General features: G+C 36.7%; 1 protein-coding gene across 6 annotated transcripts in view; it reads left to right on the top strand.

Moving 5' to 3' along the window:
* SEMA5A (semaphorin 5A) overlaps positions 1-21472 on the top strand; it is a 320792-nt gene that overhangs the window by 208199 nt on the left and 91121 nt on the right. For all 6 annotated transcript variants that reach the window (XM_063399787.1, XM_063399779.1, XM_063399792.1 and 3 more), the window contains one exon: positions 15216-15423. In XM_063399787.1, coding sequence (XP_063255857.1) covers positions 15216-15423 — 208 coding nt within the window. The remainder of the gene's footprint in view (positions 1-15215; positions 15424-21472) is intronic.

Raw genomic sequence — 21472 nt, 5'->3', positions numbered from 1 at the left:
CTGTTTGCTCAAGGGACAAGTTTAAGTAGGAGAAGCCCTTTTTTTCTGTTCACAAATTGTCATTATGTCTTTATAATTGCCCAGCTCTGTCAGATAAAGACTATAAATAAATGTCCGAAGAACATACGGTGTGTGCACTTCTGTGCTGCCCCTGGAAATCAGAATTGCTGCAAGAAGCTACTGGCTGAAGAACAGCTGGCTCTGCTTGGATGGGAGTGAGATTAATGCATTCACCAGGGGAGGGAAACAGACTGTAAAGAGCTGGAGACAAAGTCTCAACCTTCCATTGAAAAAAGAACAGCTCCTCTTTATCATAGTGATGCTGAGCTTTCAAATCCTGTTTGACTACTTTATAAACTTAGAAGGGCCAAGTAGCCTTTCCTTCTTCCTATTTTTTTTTTTTTAATATCACCTCTTCTTCCTGGAGAAACTAGACTTGACAACCCCTACGTTCATTTATTATGACATAATTCTAATGCACAAAATGTGAAGCTGTGAGCAAGAGAGGTATCTTACATGGTGCTCAGTGTTGTCCTGCTGTCTTCAAGATCTATTATCCTACACCTACCATCAAAACTCTCATTTTGTCCCAATATGTGTACTGCCAGTCAACAGACTTGGCCTTAATTTTGGAATTAGCCTTATTTTGGGGAGAAATTTGATCTTTGTACCAACTGTGTAGCCCTTGTGTGAGTACACAGCACTCAGGACTCTTCCTGAGAGATGTGGGAAAAAAGCTTTCCCTTTGAAAGGACTTGACTTTATCACATGTTGCTGAAACTTCATTAGAGTATTCTGCAGGGCCATTTACTTAAAAAAAACCCCTTTCTTTTAAGGTAGACATGTATAAGAGTGTCTAAATAAACCCACGGTAACCAAAGAAAGTGGAATACCTAAATCATGGGGAAAAAGAAAAGTTTGAACCTTACCTAAAACTCAATTTCAACCTTAAAAATCCCCAAGTCAGATAATAAGTATTTTTCCATAATACATACAAGACTGAGCGTGAGTTGTCAGAAAAGCAGTCATTAAACTGGGTACTATACTGAACTCCTGGTCTTGTTGATGTTTTTGAGCTTCTTCATTCTGCATAATTTTTCCTAGTAAACCTCAATAAATCCAGAGGTTTATAACCAAGTGTTTACAAGCAGTGACACTAATAATCATTGGGATTTTTTTTCCCCTTGCTCTTACCTAGCTCTGGTCATAAGATATGGCAAGTCTTAACAACCTAAAGAATTTCTCAATAACTATATGCCTTATCTACTTTGATATATGTCTTGTAAGTCATCAAAATACGAAGATGCTTTGTTGTATTATTTTGTGGTGTTTGTATGAAGAGTCCAGTAACCTTCAGGTTATATCACAAAAGATGGATTAGATCCTATACATTTTACTGTAATCAAGTCACTGTGCAAGAGTCATAATATTTGGAGCAAGGAGTTAATTGTTTACAGATTCATTCTAATTTTGGGGTGTTTTTTTATTATTATTTTTCTGTCTTATCCCATAAACCTTGGAAATTCGGTTCTATGGCTACACACCTTTAGGAAGGATAGCGATGACTACAACCAGAATGGTAGTTACATCACTTGCTTAGGAAATACACAAAGATTTTCATCTAACAAGCTCTGTGAGACTTTCTGGTTATTGCCAGATATCCTGGCTCCTAGACCATTATATGAAGAATATAGTGCAATATGACTGTATGTATTGTATACCTTCACTATGCACTATGGCTGTGGCTACTTTAGTGCAGTAGGGAGAGTAATGAGATGAGCAACTTCTGGTGAGAAGTTCTGAGAGTCTTTTCTCTAATTCCAACTTTGTCTCTGTTTCTTTTCCATTTAATTTCTTATTTACTATGATTAGGGGAAAAAAAATCAGCATTATTCTTTCCATCTGTATTTCTCAGCAAAAGATGTGTTTTACGCTGAAATTGCTCCCGAGGTTCCATATGGATATATGTACTGGATTTGACTCATCTAGGGACTGGGGCATGTGCTATGCAAACTTAAAATGAGTTTGAGTAGGAGATAGTTCACGAAACTTTATCTTCAGCCAAGTTGGTGATGCTTCTGGATCTGTGCAGAAGTCAGTTGTCTTTCTGACACTTCCAATGAAAATAACCACATACAACTCAGTTAAGAAATCAGGCAAGGTATGTTGTGGGTTATTATCTGAGAAACAGTTTTCTCCACTTCTGCATCTAAATGCTTCTTTGATCTGGGCACTGAAAAGTTTATTCAGTGGGAAAGCACTATCATATTCACAGAATGTGTTGGGTCCTACAAGGTATTTATTGTTTTGGTGGTACACAGTGAGACAATAAAAAATAATAGAAGGAGTAAGCACTCCCTGTCCAGTCAGATCCAATCAGAGTTTATATATCTCAGCTTTGGAAGACTGACAGGGATCCAGGGCCTCTGTTGGATAGTAATTTTTTCCTTCGTGCACAGTGTGGCATTCTTCACTGCTGCTCTGTGTCAGATATCAAGCCTTAAATCCCACAAACCTCTTCATCTTGTGATTAATATCTATGTTTATTACCTACTCTACTACTTTAGCTAGAGGTTACACAACTCTTCAGATAGTCTCATCTCCATTATCTGAGAAGCCCAGTCCTAGGTATTGATTAAACATTTTAGAAGATCTCTCCAAAATTGGAATTCTTTCTCTTCATGAGAAGTTTATGGGAAATTAATATAGACTTCTTAATCTTGTTTCATAGTCAATTGCAGCAACCACTACCCAGTTACAACCTTATAGCTTTATTTCTTTCTCTTTTTAGAATCCAGGATATTGAAATTGTGCATCTCTTGACAAATGTAATGTTTCCCATTTAGAACCATAAGAATTCTTGTGTCTTCTTTGCCTCAGGGCTTCAGGTTTTGTGTGTGTGTGCATCATTTTTAGTGCAGTAAAAGCTGGATATTGCCAAAAAAGAAAGGGACTGTAATTTCAATATATTGTCAAATGGGCATTCTCTGGGATAGGTGTTATTCACATGTAGCTCTTGATACTGGGTCTGTTTAGTTATCATCTAACTGTACGTGGGGAGTAAAATTTTGGGAATGAACGTGTGCTGCCAGCCACAGTCTTCTCAGCTAGTTGTATCTGAACTGCTGCCTAGCTTGTCCTCATTTATGTCTGGAGGTACAAACTAGGTAACTCACTATCTAGTGAGTACAGCCTGAAGTGCAGCCCTAAGCAACCCTTACATAAACATTTCTTCTGATAGTGTTGGTTTAAAAAGAGAATTCATATGCAACAGACCAAAACACTTGAGACTCCTGTAGACATCTGACAGGAATCTGATAGTCTCACAGCACATGCTCACAGGTCAGTGTGCATACTGGCAGCACCCGTTTGATTCAGATGTAGTAATAAATGTACAATCAACACTGATAAATACGTACAATTTATTTTGTCAGTAGATTTAGTGCCCCAAAATGGTCTTGGTATTCTATGAAATGTTGAATCTGACATTGTTGAAATCCATTCTTTTTCTCAGCTGGAAGAACATGTCTTTTTATATGCCAAGTTCTTTTGTTTCTGTGATGCAGGACAAAAAAAAATGTTTTACTGGCCTTCTTTGAAGATGCTGATGTCATTTTTCAGGATCCTTGTATTTATTTTTACTACTGAGTACTTTTGTAGACAGAACTTGGGTAATTTAAATAAGAATTAAAAATTAGAATTTGTTTGGTAAAATCAAGAAATGTTTGCTTGATGTTGTTACAAATCGTGCCTTGATCTACATAGCTTACTTGACATTTCCTGACACCTCCCCAAGGAGAAAAAGAAAGAGAGTGAGGTACTGGAGCCAAGCTTGAAATTCTTGTCCATCATCCCTTTGCCAAGAAACATCTTTCTTTTCCCCAAGTCATTAAAGCCTTATCTAAAGATTTTATGCTATAGTTTTAACCGTATCCTCTCTGCTTAAAAAACATTTCTTAAACCAATGGCAGTAACTGAAGTATTGTTATTCACATTTTAATGTAACTTCCTGAAGGGATCAGAAGTGGAGATACCCTGTATAGGGACGTGATCAAGTAGCTATGCATTGAGAAAACCAGATACAATTCTCGGGGATTATTCTCTGCAATAAACACATCAACACAAGAGAGAAGGGTCAGTCTGCTGATGGCAGCAACATCTGTGGGGGGTATGTAGCACTGAGGTTTGATTCCTCATAGTGTTCAAAGCCATTTTGTGCACCTCTTTGTGGAATGGTTGATCCGGGAGAGAAGGGGCTGCTGTGGGTGGGGAGGAGCCCTCCGAAATGCACTCACTGGCACTGTTTTAATGTGCATGCAGAGCACACCATTCATGTGGCCATGCAGCTATCAAACAAAGTAGGTAGAGCATTCAGCTAGAGAGATTATGCCTTGTTCCATACTCCAAAGATTATTACAATATTTTTCCAATGACTTTTTAATCAAGCAGTAACTTCCCAAAAAATCTCTAAGGACATGGAAGACATCTATTCCTTGCAGGGCATTAAAAAAGATTTGTGATTTTTCTTGACTGCAATGAGACTTTTCTGTCTTTGGTCCAACTGTCTCCTAAATACTGAAGGAGAATAAAGTAACTACCTGTCACTTGTTTTGAATTTGTCATGGAATAAAGTCAGTGGCCAAGCAATGAAAGAAGTTTCTCTAGGGTAATTTTCCTGTTAAAGTATTTGTGATTAGATATTGTTATAGTTAAAAGAAAGAGTTTCACAAAAAGTGAAGTTTCAAGTTTTGATTTTTTCACTTTAAGTGGTATTACTGTTCTTAATACCAGTTTCACACATGAAATCTAGAGAAAAAAGTTGGCAATTGAATCCAGATTTCACAAGTGTCAAAATTGTTTAATAAAAATAATCTGTACTGTATATTTGTATATCTTTATTTGTTCTTTACTAAAACTTTTATAATTGAAAAGCAATTAGATGAGATTGCAAATAAAAGATAGATAAAAGAAACCCCTTCATAAAGTCTTAAAATAGATAATGATTTATCTTAGCAAGTAAAAGGAATTTTTCACAGAATGAAATATTATTAAATGTTTTTGTGTCAACTATAGTCTGTTAAGAAACTGTAACTGCTATAGCATTTGTTTATAGGTATTCTACAGACAAGTGTTACTTCTAAGTGGAGTGCATGAACTGTTATGGGTAGATCAATCTTCAGTGTAGACAAAATGTTATGAATTTCTATCTCAGCTTGAAGGCACATCTTTGGCAAGCTGAAAAAAATCTCTATAAATTGGAAATAGAAGCAGTAGATAGAGGTGGGCCAATGAGCATGATTCATTAAAAATATATCTACTTTGAGATTGTTGAAATTACTTTTTTTGGTCAGACAAGAATAAACATCTGGTCTAGATCTAGGAAGAATAAAACTTTGCCACTAGAGTATGTGAGAATCAGTCTAATAATCCAAGATAGTTTAATTTTCTTTCTGAAAGAAACAGACATAATTGATATGGTGGCTGAGACGTGTAATTCAGCATGTACTTGTTATTTAGTATAGGTTTTTTGCTTGGTCTGTTCCAGAAGATTGAGGAGTTAGAAGTTTCAACTTTATAGAAATAGTCTTCCAAAAAAAAAATGGCATACTGCTTGGTTTAGCTGCCCATTGCTTTGCATCTTAGTCTCAAGTAGATCTGAATTTCTGTTTAGAGTTTGAATTCTCTATTTGAAAGATTTTTGAAGGAGTCTGACTGGAGCTGGATTTAAATTCCAGTCTGAGGCATGAAATGGCTGCCAAGGAACGGTACACAAATTGTCCTATTTCCTAAACTTTTTGTTTCATCAGAAATCCTACTAGTGGAAATGTTATTTGTACCAGTTTATAATCTGTTTTACTTAATGGAGCAGTGGATATTTTCTGTCCTAAAGGCAGGTATTTTAACTCCTTGCATGGCAGCTACTGGAAGAAAGCTTTGCTAATTCAACTGCAAATAAACTGCAAAACTGATTATATCCTTGATGCTTTTGAGATTCTATAACACACAGGAATTAAATCTACAGGGGACAATATTCCAAAAAATGTTGTATGTTTACATACATTCTAGAAAACAGTAAAGAGAGGATTGAGATGGTGATTTCTCCTGATTTCCATTGATAGATACATCCCAAAATTGTTCTATTTTAAAATGGGAACAATTTTTTTAGAATTTTATTTTATTCTTTTTTAGAGAGGAAATTTTTTCTGCAGTCATTATTGGGCTGTGTATGTTATTAATTCATACGTTCCTTCTGTCCTCCCAGACACGCTGCTCTGAAGAGAATCTTTATTTTTTTAATAAATAGTACCTAGATCAACACTTTTTTATTCAAAAGGTTAAGTCAGTGGTTCAAATTTGTGTGTAGAAAGGATAGCCCATAAATATTCCCTTCATGAAATAAATATATATTAGATTTTGACATGCAACCATGAGAAAATCCTCTAGTTGAAGAAGTACAACTGAATTTCTCTCAGAATAGCCACTGGGGCATTAAGAAGCTTGCTAATAATTTTAGAAGGTATGCAAATAGTTTTTTGGTTAAAATTGCTCCTTTCAGATTCCTAATAGTGGATAAATGAGTCAAATTCTCTCCTCTGCATGGAAGTCTGGGGATGTGTAATAGACCGTCAGACCTCCTTTGTTGACAAGCATTATCAAAAATGTATTTCATTTCAGTGTTGATTTAAAATAATTTCCAATACTATTAGGAAGAAAATCAATACTTACTTGAAATATAATAGGAAAGAGGGAATATGAAGGAGTCGAAGCCAAAGATAAAGATCATAAATCTAAAATATTATGTTTGCTTGCTTTTTATAGACCATCTTTCAAAACTGCTGTCGTTGCATCCAAGAATTGAAAAAGAAAACTGCATCAGATTGCAGAAATACTCGGAGTCTTAGATAAGAACAATTTAATGTAGAGTTTTTCGTGTTTTTCTTATACTTCTTCCAAAGCTCTCTTCTGAGAAAAAGTCCAACCTTTCCCATTTCCTAAGTTAAGCAGCTGTTTGGCTATTAATACACTAAGCACTATGTGGTGTAGCTGTTTGTATATAATTTTAAATTTAATAAATATATTAAATTATGCATGTACCTTTTTAACACTTCCTCTTTTTTTCCTTTTTAATTGCCAAGACACAAGACAACTGAATGTCCCATTTTCAGATTGCTGTGTATTGCATATAGTTTGACACAAAGCAGGAAATTTTATTTCATTGGTAGTTGCTTTTTCTTAAATTTACAGTCTTAACTTCCCTGCTAAATTTTAACTTCTCTGTCTAATAATATACCATCAGAGCAGCAATGACCATGGACTTTTCTAAAAGCTCTTAAGCTGAAAAATACAATGTTGCCAAAGATCCTTAGATTATTGTTGTTCTCTAGCAATAGCAGTACTATGAAAACAACCTCCTAAATGCAAAGAATGATTTGGTTTCAATTCAGGAATGATAAAAAACTGACACTGCTTTTCTTCGTGTAACACACCTGGAACAGACATGTTTTTATGCCTGTTTTTTACTTCGTATGGGGACAAAAACTCCAAGACCAAAAATATTCATGATTTTGTACTAAGGTCCCACATGAACAACTGGCAAGATTTTTCAAGTCCTAGAATGTAGCATTTATTATTATTATTGCTTTGGTTAATCTAATTTACTGAAATTTAATTAGCTGTCAATGAGCATGATTTATGAGTTTTCCAGGTCACTTGCATACTTCTTTTTTTTTTCTTCAAGTATCCTGCAATGGAGAAAGGAAAACCAAGAGACCTGAATAAGGGAAAGCTTAAGCTTGTCTGTTTCCTGCAAATGATGGCACAGAGGGTAACCAACATTTTGTGTAGCCATTTAGGTGTTTAAAAAGAAATCTCCGTGTTGATAGGGCAGAACAATTTGGAACATTTCTCAGGGAAATGCAATGAATTTTTTTTTTCTATTTCCAGCTACAGTGTTTCATACAAGGTTTTGTTATATGGTTACATAATTGCCTTTTTGATCCAATAAATACCCTTTATATATCTATTTGTCTTAATATCCACCTTTGCCTTGTTATCATCGTGAGGATAATGACCTGTAATTGTAAGAAAATCACAATGGTTTATTGTTTAGATCCTCCATAAGCTTATCACATTTCATTCTCTGTTAAGCTCACAAAAGAGAACATTCAGATTTTTAACCTTCGTTTTTGTCTGATACTTGTAGAAAAATCACATCTCTATATTTTATTAAACCATGAAAATATAGTTAAAGTAGAGAAAAATAACAAATTATCTGTCACACTGATCAGATTGTCCAAACAGTGGTTTAGCTTCAAATGGAGAGACAAAAATGTAAAACAGCTGTGAAAATAAAAAAATATATTTAAAAAAAAATAAAATCTACATCTTGACGAAGCACCACAATTCCATACTCATTTTGAGATTCACTCTTTTCCCTAAAGAATTAATGAATATACATCTAAAAATATAAAAATATTTAAATTAAGGTTGGAAATTAGGGTGGGAATTTTAAAAATCAAACGATATTATTTTTGTTTTCTGAATCATTATAGAAGTACTATGCTTACCCATAATAAATTTTTCATTTTTAAAGAAGAAGAGTTGAAGCTCAATCTTTTACTTGCCCTTTAGACTGGAACATGATTTAAAAATGTATTCTTTTATTTCAAGTATGAGTATGTATCCCAGAAACCTGAAGGCAGAAGAAAAATTAGGTTACAGAGCATGGTTATATTATCTTATTTTCGAAATATGCCCTTACTTTAAACCAAATTGTACCCCACCCCCACATGGGAAAACATAATGGCCAAAGCTTTAATTATCCATATTCTACTGATGATTTAACTAATTTTAAAGTTATTTTTAGAAAAGGCAGAGAAGAGTAGGATTTAAATCCCATTGCATTCTGTGTACCCTGTGTATCTTTTTCGATGTTACACAGATTGTTTCATCATAAGTCCTGGGCTTTCCCTTTTTAGGCTGAGCCAGCTGCTGCATTAGCTGTTGCTGTGTCTTTTTCCCTGTGTCGAGTGCACTAAAGCCCTTATGCAACCTCATGCTCTCTGTTCATTGGAATAATTTTCTGCTGTTAGCTAAATGCACATTCTGCTTTGCAGCAGGGCTTTTTCCAGTTCCTGTGGTGGAGGAAAGCAAACATTGATTATACATTTTTTTACAGTGGCAGAACAGTTATTGATCACCTTGCACATTTTTTGATTTTTTAACTATTACAAATTTTGTTAATCCATTTTATATTTGGTATTTCAGTTTATTATTCTGAAAGACCTCTGCCTTGAAGATGACCCTAATGCCCTATTTCTTTTTGTTTCTATGGTGTTTAATACAAATGTTATATCATTAATATAAACACTGTTTGTATGCACATATGGATATTATTTACAAGGTATTTAACAGATTTTTCTCCTTTAATTTCAACAATCTTAATACTGTCATAATGCTTTTATTTTCTAATGGGAAAAAATTTTGTGTACAATGAATAATATGCAAAACCAGTGCATAATCGATTAAAGTACTGATCAAATATAATTTTCCAAATTCTATTTCAAATTAGGCTTCTTGAAAATATACATAATTCATATTTGTTTCAGCTACACTTTAAAATGTGTTTTCTTGAGTTTCTGTATATTAAACTCGCCGATCATTGTGCTGCCAGATTTTTAAGTTTATTAATGAGTCTGTTTTCACATGTTATGACGTACAGAATAGAGTACTCCTCGCATAGCTAGTGTCTTTTTCAAGTTTAGTACAAGCATTTTCTGAAGTTCTGAATGCTGCTTTACCATCTGTGTGCTGTGTTTACTGCCCCTTTCCATCACACTGACCACATCCTTTCATTGGCTTAACATGCATTATTATTCTGAAGAATGTTTTGTGGGAATTTTGAAAAACAGGCCCATAATCACACTGACTGTTTATAATTTAGAGTAGATTTTGCTGTTTCTGGAGGTTTTTCTTGGTATATGGGAGAAGATTTTCAGATCTGTAAAGGCACCTTGTGCTCAGAAAGTGCAGGAGTGTTTGTTAAGTCTTAAATACAGCTGTCCTGAAGAGATATTTGAAACTATTAGAAGTTTCTTGTGCTTACAACTCATATAGCTTAGAAGACAGCAGTGATTTTTAGCTACATTAGTGAAAGATGATCCTGTAGTCTTCTCTTCTGAAAACCATTGGTTTGGACTCTGTCTCCTGCTGCTGGTTCAGTTCTTTCTGGAGACCAACCCACTCTCCAAGGTACTGTGGCAAGAGTCAAGATTGAAAGTGTTTCCCTCTCAGAAAGCAATGAGTAGAGATTTTTTCCCTTCTTTCGAAAAAATGAAATGCACTTACTTCTCTACTGCCTTGTGATGATTTGTTAAAGATGTGTTTGCCTGAAGAAAGCAGCAATATTTTGTAAACATAACAGCTCATGTAAATATTTATTCTCCTCTATAGCAAGTATTTGCTAAAGCTGAGTGGTTTTATTTCTGTTAGGAAACTCAGGAAATTATGGGTTTATTAGTTTGCTGCATCTGCTCTTTGTTCTGTATGTTCATTTTCTGTATTGCTTTGCAGGTGTCACCAAAGATGTTATAATGATTCCACCTGCACTCTTGCAGTGTCTTCCATTGCTGGCTATGATTTATACCAGTTACATTTTAAACTTTATTTTGCACTTTTAGAAACCATCCTTTCATTTTGTCCAATTATAATTTTGTTCTTTACAGACTTTGTTGCCTCCAAGGATGTTCTCTAAAACCCCATCTCACGTTCTCCATGCAGTTCTTCAGTCTCCTCCACATTACATAGCAATATTTCAACAAGAATTTTTCTCTTCATTCACAGTGATTAGATTTCTAAAGTTCAGTTCCTGGTTTTGCAAGTCTCTTTAAAACTATTGCAGTGCAAGCTAACAAAGCACATTATTTACTCATTCTGGCCAATGTCATTCTCATTTACTGCTCCTCTAAATAGTTTGCCATCCTTATAGAAAGGCTCTCAGGTGTCTGGATCTATCCCAGTATGTCTTGCTTACAGGATGCAGATACAGGATGCAAAGATGCCATTCATTTGTATTCTTAAATGGCTGGTAGGCTCAGGCTTGACATTTGTGATTAAACTGCAGCTTTTCCTGTGTCCATGGTAATAAAGTTACATCCATTAAGATGCTCTGTGGTTACTATCCTTCTTAGCTGTTTCTTGGCAGAAGTGGACACTTAGTTTGAGTATATAATTAAATATTCACTTGAAAGATTATGACAGGTCTGAAAAACTCCATGCCCTAGAGCCATGTTCCAGACTTACTTCTTTCTCTACTTTTTTTTTATACCCTATTTTGCTTTGACACTGTGGTGTGAAAATGGCCAGACAGACAACACTTTTGAGGATGGGCTTCTACAAATTCTTTAGGAAATCTGCAGTTTTTGCTGGAGGCTGTGCATAATGTTGCACACCTTGTAGTAGGACTGGAAACACTGGCGCAAAACACCTGGCTTTTGAAAGCACTGGAATCACTGGCTATGATTTTCTGCTGTAAGGAAGCCTGATATAGCCGTGTTGCACGTTAGGATGGTATAAGGACGTTGATATCTACACACTCTTGCTATGTACCATAGACTGGTGAACATAAACCCAATTCAATCTGTGCCTGTCTCAAAGTTGTGAACTGGAACCAGATCCTCACCCTAGTTTGGCCTCCCAGTTGGAGGCCTCCTTGCAAAAAGCAAAGTCATACGCAGTAGGAATCTAAGACAGAGAAAATAGGTTGTAGAAGTCAGAAGCAAGGGAGTTCATTGAGGCATAAGTAGATCTCAGGTAATATTGTATTCCTTTTGGTTGAGTTGCATGTGACCCACATTGCTCCTGAGAAGAGCAGTGTTTCTTCCTGATAATCTGTGGGATCTCAGGCACTGTTTCTTCACTTGAAGCTCAGTCAGTTGTGACTTTCAACATTTCTGATCCTCTTAGACAACAAATGGAAAAAGAATGGTTTGGGAGATGCTGGAAGAGAGTAAAAGGAAGTATGAGGAATGGAGAATATATGCCAAGTTACAAGAGCAATGACAGATGTCTTGGGGAAGGCATTAGTGCTGCAGTTCTCAAAGTGAGAATACTTTATTTCTTTCTGGGGTGGTATGCTGCTGTAACCATGATCTCCAGGTTATAGACTTGAACACAAAGAACTGTAAGTTTGCCATCTATAATAAACAAGCCACAAGAAACACAAAGTATTTGTGTTTGATTGTATTCTTCAGTCCAAAGCTGTATTTCTAAATTGAATGTCTATGTAGGCATAGGGGAGGGAGACCTGCAGTCATGTGTTTTTTCTTCTCTTGGGAAGGTGACAGCAAGTGATTCAGTCTGTGGATGCCAGATCCAGCACTGTGATAAGAAGAAATATTAGTCTAATATTAGAAATATTAGTAGAAGAAGGACATGCTGAATGCATACCTGATTTTTGTCTCATGCAGGAAAACTGTGACAAGCCAAAGATAATGCATCATGAATCATATTGAATCTGTTGTCTGCCAGTTAAACAAGTGATACAGAGTTGCACTGACTGATCTATAAAGCAATACCAATTAATTTACATCTGTAAAATGATCTCACTGCTCCTTCCTCTTAATACATTTTCCAACTTCTATGCTCAAAAGAAAATCGTTCATTTTTCACTCGGTAATTGACACAGTGTTTGGTTTAACCTCAGCCAGCCTCCAAGTCCCACGCAGCCCCTCGCTCAGCCCCCCCACCAGTGTGATCAGGGGGAGAATCAGAAGAAAGCATGTGGGTGGAGATAAAGACAGTTTATTAGGAAAAGCAAAAGACATACACACAAGCAAAGCAAAACGAGGAATTAATTTACTCCTTCCCATGGGCAGGCAGGTGTTCAGCCATCTCCAGGAGAGCAGGGCTCCATCAGGTGTAATGGTGACTTGGGAAGACAAATGCCATAACTCTAAATGTCCTCCCGTTTTTCCTTCTTCCTCCACTTTACCTCTGACTATGATGTCACATGGAATATCCCTTTGGTCTGTTGGGATCACCTGTCCTGGCTGTGTCTCGTCCCAAACTCCCAAGCACCCCCAACTTCCTCACCAGCATGGCAGTGTGAGAAGCAGAAAAGGCCTTGACTCTGAGCAAGCCGTGCTCAGCAATAACAGCAACATCTCCGTATTATCAACCCTGTGGTCAGCACAAACCCAAACCAGCCCCATACCAGCCACTGTGAAGACAACCAATTCTACCTCAGCCAAAACAAGCACATACAGGCACTGAAATTTTGGGACACGTCTCAGACCATATTTTGACCATGAAACTTGCTGTAATTATAGTCAAGATTTTGCATGCAGTAGTCATCAGAGGAAACACTGCTTGTTGTGTTGTTCAGCTGAGCTGGTTATTGCTTAATTGTGGGGCAAAACTGACTGTTGCCAACAATTTAATTAGGTTTTGGATATAAGTCTGTTTTAAATCTTTTGGGAAAAAAGAAGTGATTATCAAATTCGATATTTTAATACCAAAATGACTAGTAAGAATTGTAAATTACTGGAAGCATTTTCCTAAAAAATGGTCAAGCACGTTTATATCAAGAAAGGAGAAAAATGCAAACTGGTACATGAAGTGATTATATGAAAACTTGAGAGGCTAGGTAGAAGATTTTAACATGCATACATGATTTGGTAAGATCAAATTTTTTTATGGACTAAGAGGAATCCTTTTTATACACTGAGCTAATCATTTATGGTTTATCTAATTAATTTGACTGTTTAATAGAATTACATAATATTATGTAATGTTATGTCTTATACATAAACTTCCTATTAACTTCCTCTGCTATTTGGTGTACGCTCTCCCTTCCAGTACTACTGTCTTAGGATCGAATAGTCAGGTCTTTCTCAGGAAGATGAGGAGCTTTTAACAGTACCTGTCATCTTGGTTCTCCCTCTTCTCTTTAGTTTTGGAGTCTATTTGAGGCTGCTTTTTCGTATTTTCCTAAAGTTGCTTACTTGCTGTTCTTCACCCCTTCCCAAGCAAAGTTTGGAAACATCATATTGCCCTCCCTCAGCCCTCCAGTTATCCTGGGGGTCACAGTGACCGTGTAGGGTGCCAGCTCCTGGCCTCGGGTGCTCCCAGGGTGGAGCTGGTGTAGGAGGACACAGACACGTGGCCACCAGGGGTTTCCTGCCATGGATAAAACCACTACTCGCCAAGCCAAGGCCAGGGACATCCTGAGAGCCTGCACTGCCAGCTCTGAGACAAACATTGTGCTAGTGGCAGAAAACACTGTTTTCCAGACTGCAGAACGGGCCTTCACAAACATTCGTCTTGCCATTATTACCATCTCAAAAGAGAAGTCTTTCAAGACTTCAGAACTTATCTCTCTGTGTGTTTGCAGTGTTGAATCATTAATACTTACTATTGCTGGCACATAAAAGATTGCATAATGCTGCGGCTCCCTAAAATATTTATCAGTGTGAAAGTGTGATCCTTTGTGTTCAGAACAAATGTGCTTTGATATTTTTAAATTATTTAAAAACTTTGCAGGAGTGAATCATAAATCTTACCATGTATTCTGACACTAGTCTTCAGAGCATAACTGTCTTTCCTGAGAAATCACATTAAGAATAGAAGTAAAGAGTGACTGCTAAAAGCTATGATTTTTCTGAAGTCAAAATCAAGATAAATAAGAAGAAGGGGTTCACCCTCATTCATTAATATTCACTAGACTCGAGACTTGCATATATTCATATACATGTACTTTATTAAATGAATGTGATACATATCTAAACCCCATAATTTTTAACAAAAAGAATATTAAAAAAACCTGGAGAAATTATGGAATTTAATGCTTTTTAAACTGCTTTAAATGTAAAAAAGTGTAGGACAATCCAGTAGACTGAAATCAGTAACCCTTGGCATGAATATGCATTTATAAAGACAGACTTTGAAACCTTGTTTTCCTGTAACTACTGCTGTGAAGGCTACACTAATAACTTTATAACTTTTTTATGTATTGCATTACATGAAAACAGACTTTAAAGTTTTTAAAGTTCTTTTCACGGTACTGTAATCAATTTAGGAAACTTCAGTCAAAATAATCCTGTATTCTGAGGCTTCATTGAAAACATCCAGCACAAAGATTTTTTAACTGAATGACACCAAGCAGGTAGAATTGCTAATGTCATTTTTAGTAACTCATTTTCCTCTTGCCTTTTCAGATTATGGAACTATTAAGAAAGTACTTGCCCCAGTGAACCAGAATTCCAGCAGCTGCCTGCTTGAGGAAATTGAACTCCTGCCGAAAAGTCAGCGAGAGCCCATCAGGAGCCTTCAGATCCTGCACAGCCAGAGTGTCCTTTTTGTGGGCCTTCAGGAACATGTGATTAAGGTCCCCCTGAAGAGATGTCCCTTTTACAAAACATACAGGTATGAGGAACCAGCTAGCTTTATTTGACTGGAGAAAAATACATGCAGGGGGTTGCAGAAAAATGGGAAGGATAAATGACTGCAAGTAGGAATCCAACTTAATTGTCTCTTTGAACAATGACTTCCTGTATACACTATTTATCAGAAGTATCTCTGACTACTTGTACTAACTTGTTAGGACTAGATGAGGTTCTTAATGAATTATATTGCTATTGAGGTGTCATTATATTGATTCTGAATTGTGAAGTGAAACAGTAAGAAATGTTTTATATAGAAAAGAGTTATCTGGTAAAGTGAAATATAGCTGCTGGTTTAATGTATTTCAGCCTGTCATGGACAAATTTAAGAGGTTTTTTTTGTTTGTTGTTGGGTTTTTGTTTATTTGTTTGTTTTTCTTAAGCTGTGTTATAACAAGTAAACAATATCTCTGTAGATTCAGAAAAAAAATTGGGTTGGATGAACTGAGAATTAGGAGTACTTGGAAAAGTGACTATTTAAAGGTAATGTTGGATCAGCAAACTGTAATAAATGTAAACATGCTACAAGGTAGAAGGCCTATGCAGCCAAAAATTGCTCAGTCAAAGAAAGAGGATAACTTACAAATTATCACTTGGTTGTAGACTGTATTATGATAGTTAAGGAATTTAAAATTCAGCACACATCTTTTGCAATAGGCAATCTGAAAATGCATCTGGGTTGCAAAATTAGAGATTGTTAATTTCATTTAATTAGTTGTAGCTTCCCCTTGATATGTGTGGTCCTGGTAATTCAGTACGATTGTTTTGTGTTACATCAGATAGACACTGAACCACTCATGAGGTTTTGAGAACTGTGACAGAGGCACGTGGTTGGTTTCTTTAGCTTCTTTTAGCCTCACCTTGATTAACATACATTCCTCTGAAAAGCTGGGCTGCTAAAGGAGGAGAAAGGCTGCCTGTTGCCTCTCTTGGCTGCTACTCTCAGGCTCACAGAGACATTATTTGTGCAGCAGGGATATTATACATCCCATAATAGGCAGCATGACCATTCACAGGTAGAGACATTTCTGGCTGTCACAGGGACCACAGGGTTGGTCACAACAGGGAAGTGACCACAGGACACAGGTGTAGTAAAGCTGTGGCTTGGTGACAGTGGAAGGACATTTCCAAGGGACCTGGCTCGCCATGGGGATTGGTACCATGCAGAAAGCCAGTGAAAGGCTACTGGGTTGAAGAGAACACTGAAGGAAAAGGTGTTCCCTAGAAAACAAGTATACCAGGGAAAGAAAGAATTCTACCTTTCACAGTTTTTTACCAGCCCATTTTTTGTTTATGCTGTCTTATGTAGAGTATTTTTGGCATTTTCTATTGAAACAGAAGAACACTTGAAGTCCCATTGGAAGTCCTGCACAGATTTACTTTAGGGAAAATTTTATATGGGCAAGTCTCTGCTTCAAGGGTTTTGTTGGTTTAGTGGCTTACATACGACCAAGTTCCAGTGTCCTTGGAAATTTCATTTTTCCTTGGTTCAGAGAGTTGAAAAAGGTTGTGTGATGGTGAATATTTACACCAAGCCTGTAGTCCGCTTCAGACACTTCAAGGCTGGTGCCTCACTTTGTTTTTAGTGAGGTGTGAATGCCCAAGGTCCCTGGTACCTCTGCTTCTCTCAGGACAATTCTGAAGGCATGGCAATGTTATTCCAGCTGCAGAGCCCAAACATGCTTTTGCCCTTGCAGGGTAGGACTGCTGTTTCAAATTACAGACCCCATGCATGGCTGCAGGCTATTCATTCCTCTCTCTGTTTGAGCAGTGGGCTCTAATTGTCTAATTTTTAAAATTTATTTTAGAACAAAAGAAAACAAAACAAAAAAGTGGTGCATTTCCCATTTTACAGAGAACAGTAGTTAAATGCCTCAAATACTGCTCAAATAATAATTTATTCCTCTGCCCAGAGGTATATGAAGTCTCATCTTCCAGAGGAATGACTTATTTAAAAAGAGATAAAATGATTCCTTGTGCGGTTTTTCAAGCATGTCTTTTGTAGTTGTTTGACTTCTCTTGTAGTAATTAAATATTCATTGCAGCAAAAGGCTTGCCATCCTTGCTTTCTTCATGGTTAAAGAGTTCACCAGCAATTCTAGCTCTGTTTTGTGGAAAAGGAGAGGATTTAGAGATGTGATCCAGACAAAACCAGAAATTTCCTTGTCATCTGTCATTAGGGACTCAGGTTATTAGGAGAATACAGATTTAATCTTTCTCTCACCTATAATTAACTTTTGATTTGACTAGTTTTTTCCTGGCTTATGCTGGATTTTTTTTTTCTTTTTGCATGTGGAGACAGTACAAATACATTACTTGGGGGCTATACATTTCTCCAGGCATTGAAACATCTGAAACTTGCTCACTGCATTTCTGGGTGCTTAAATACCCACACTATTCTATTATGTTGCTAACTATTACTTCTATAGTGTAGCAATGTGTAAATAGAGTAATGGGTAAACCTTACCTTAGATTATTCCTTGGAGCATAGTGGGGTGGTTTTTTTTGAATTATTTTATTTTATTTATTCACATTTATCATTTACGGCTGTATAGCTCTGTCAAAGCTGCGTTCTGAAATTCCATTAGTGATAACTTGAGTCTCTTCCCCAGATCAAGGACATGTACTCTTCAGTATCCTCGTAATTACTGAGGCATAGGGCATACTTGTGTATGAATAACAGCCTTAGAAAAGTCAAAAGGTTGAAGATGTGCTACCTCACCTGCTCTTTTTGTGTAAATGGCAGAATGCTCAGTGCCTAATCTTATCTAATCTCTTTGTTTAGGTCTCTTGCTGAGCTTTCAGACAATGCAACTTCAGCCCTTCTGTTGAGCAGACTTTCATGAGCTAATACCTCAATGTCAAGATAATTTTCTTGAGGTTGTCCATTTTAATTGTTTTTCATTTTTCCTGGTTTCATCTTCCCACAGTAGCCTCCAAAGCAAGTTGCTTTTATTTGTAGTTTATTATGTCTCCTTAACTATCACTCTAATATGCTCTGCATATCATAAATCTGGTCCTCCAGCACTTTTCAGTGGTGGGGGAACCCCATGACCTGCTGCTGCTCTGACAGATATTCCATCTGCTTCAGCACACTGCAGTCAGTCATGACTCTACTCCCATAAACACTATTAACAAAGGCTCTTGAAAATACATTTGGAGACTAATTTTTTTTTTTTTTTGGTGTTTGAAGTCCAGTTTACTGCACTTTATTACTGTGACAGCAGACCTTACCACGGACAGAACCTATTGTCACACCCATAATTTGTGTTGCTCAGCACTTTCCATTATGCTCTGATGTTTCCATCATTCTTGAGTTGCCCATGCCAGTTATTTGGATTGCCAGTTTCCATGGCAGATAGGCGGAGGGTATCTCACACAGACTTCTGCCGATGCCTGAACATTTTTGAACATCCTGTCGTAATTGTGCTGGTTTTTAAAGTCAGCTAGAGAAAAGTAATTTGGGGTGTGTCTGTACTTTGGAGAATCAGTTCTCTAAAAAAACTCTGCCATCTTCAAGGTGCAGAAAGCAGCAGAGCAGTTACCTAAATTAGTTCTCCTTGGAGAAAATCCTTAAGGTTTGACCAGGTTATGATCACCTGAGTATTGCAATTCACACGCTTATCAAACTTTTACAGAAGTCCATCAATGATATTCACTAGAGCTATTTTCACAGATGAATTCTCCATCTCTCTGTACTTCTTCAGAGTTGAGTAGGCCAAGCATGAAGCACAACTGACTTTTATATATCTGCTAATTAACTATAATGTGAGATAAATAGAATAATTATCATGAGAAGATGACTACTGAACTCTCTAAAATTTCAGTTTCTGTGTTTTACTTTGAAGGTTCTCTGCATCTATAATAAGGAGTAAGATATGAAGTATGGGGGTAGAGGCTCTGTTCCCTGAAACAAAGAAACAGTTGGCTTTCTTTTGTTGGCAGCTCTAGCCTTCAAAAGCAACCCTGGAAGGCAGTGGGTTAGGAGGCAAATTTGTCAAAGTTATACTTTGTACTGGCGTTTACAGTGCATTCGTTCTGAAAGGACATTGAAAAGCTGTATCAACCCAATGTTCTTTAAAATCTTACCAAGCAAGGGTCAAGGACTGGTATTTGTGACTGAAGGTTTCATACACTTGAAAGGCTTGAGAACTAATCTTTCTATGATGTTATGTCTGAGTAAATAAACAGTGCCATCTGCTACAAGCTGTACAAATAGTGACTTCTCTGACATAAAAAAAGACATCAGCTTCTGGAAATTTTTGAGTATTTTTTTTTTTACAATATATAAAGATACTTGCCCAAGATACTACTGGGTCACAAGATTTTCTTGCTAAGTAATGTTATCATAGCTATTCTACTAACTTCTTCTAACTAACCTTTTGCTCTTTGAACTTCCTTATTCTTATTTTGGTGTCTTTGTGAGCCATCAGTTAAGCAATCTGTACATACACCATAAAACTCTATCAGCACAGTGCTAAAAAGGGTATTGAATTAACTAACAGAAGAAAATAATATACTTTATTTCATTTGTAGAACTCCTGCAAGACTATTGGATCGAGTATTTCAACCACTTTTGCATGCCTTTATTTGGCCCTAGCTGCAGATTTTGCATCCTCAGAAGTACCCTCACACTCAGTAGGAACCTGTTTTCCTGGTAATAAACACTCCATAACATTAAATAGTAAAATAATAATTCCTATATACTGATACTATACAAGTTAATAAATATGTGGCCTAAACCATTGCTAGGTGCTCATGTGTCCAGAAGAGCTTGCCAACAAATGGAATTGAAATTGCTGTTTGGAAATAATCATTCCAAAGTATTTATTTTTGGATATTCAGATGGATTTCCTGATTTCAAAATATTCAGGCTTTATTCCAGTTTAAATATGAGAAATCTGTTGCTCCATTATAATGTCAGAACCACATAAGGACTGATCTGAATTAGTGATTCCAGAGTAATATTCCAGAATCAGAATCCTCATAAATTTCCCAGACTGGGATAAACCATACTCCTGTCTGCAAGTCTAGATTATACGCACATAGTAAAAATGGCAATTCTTTTTTTTGGGTATTGGGTACACCGAAAAATTATCTTCAGTAGGTGTCAACTTATGAACATTACTAAAGTCAGCAGAACTATGAAATAAGCATAGTTGTAGGTTTTTTGCTCTCAAAAGAGGTAGAATATTAGCCCCATACTGCAGAGGGAATAGGTTGACCTTTTTGGCCTCTGTGAAGATGAAAGCTTTTGCAGAAAGTGTCCATCAGAGACAAACTGTTCATTTACATTTTGCTGCCCCTAAAATATTTTGTGACAGGTCTTCAAAGTGTGATCTAAGTATGTATGTATGCATGCATATATGTATGTATGCATTGTGTTGTAAGCAGACATTTTTGTCAAGCAAGAATTTTACAGCCTGCTCCCAATTTAGGGAAGGAAAAATGTATTTTTCTTTTAGTTTGCAAGGATGCAAGTAAACCAGATAGACTTGACTACATATTTGCAATTCAGATTTTATTAGTAGGATATTATTTTAAACAAAAAAGTGACCTAAGAAAGAAAACTTTAAAACAGGCATTTAATATTCATATATCATGATGTAATTAATTTCGTTGCTTTAAAAATATCAGAAGATTCAGGAATTCTAAGTTCGGTGTGTTTACTCTTAGTAACTGTAGGTGCTTACAGGCCAGTTCAGGAAGTGGAGGTTGGATGAGTGCACAGTGAGGTGGATTGGGAAATGGCTGAATGCCAGCTCTCAGAGGGTTGTTATCAAATGTAGGCATCACCTAAGGGTCAATACTGGGCCCAGTATTGTTCAGCTCCTTCATCAATGACTTGGCTGAAGGGGCAGATGTCTCCCAGCAAGTTCACTGAGGCACAAAGCTGGAGGAGAGGACAATTCTCCAGAGGGCTGTGCAGCCCTTCAGAGGGGCCTTGGCAGGCTGGAGAGATGGATGGAGAGGCACCTTCTGAAATTCATCAAAGGCAAGAGCAGGGTCCTGCACCTGGGGAAGAATAACCC

The sequence above is a fragment of the Prinia subflava genome, chromosome 1 (genome assembly GCF_021018805.1).
Source record: "Prinia subflava isolate CZ2003 ecotype Zambia chromosome 1, Cam_Psub_1.2, whole genome shotgun sequence".
NCBI classification, from domain to species: Eukaryota; Metazoa; Chordata; class Aves; order Passeriformes; family Cisticolidae; genus Prinia; species Prinia subflava.
This window is presented reverse-complemented; position numbering and strand designations above follow the sequence as displayed.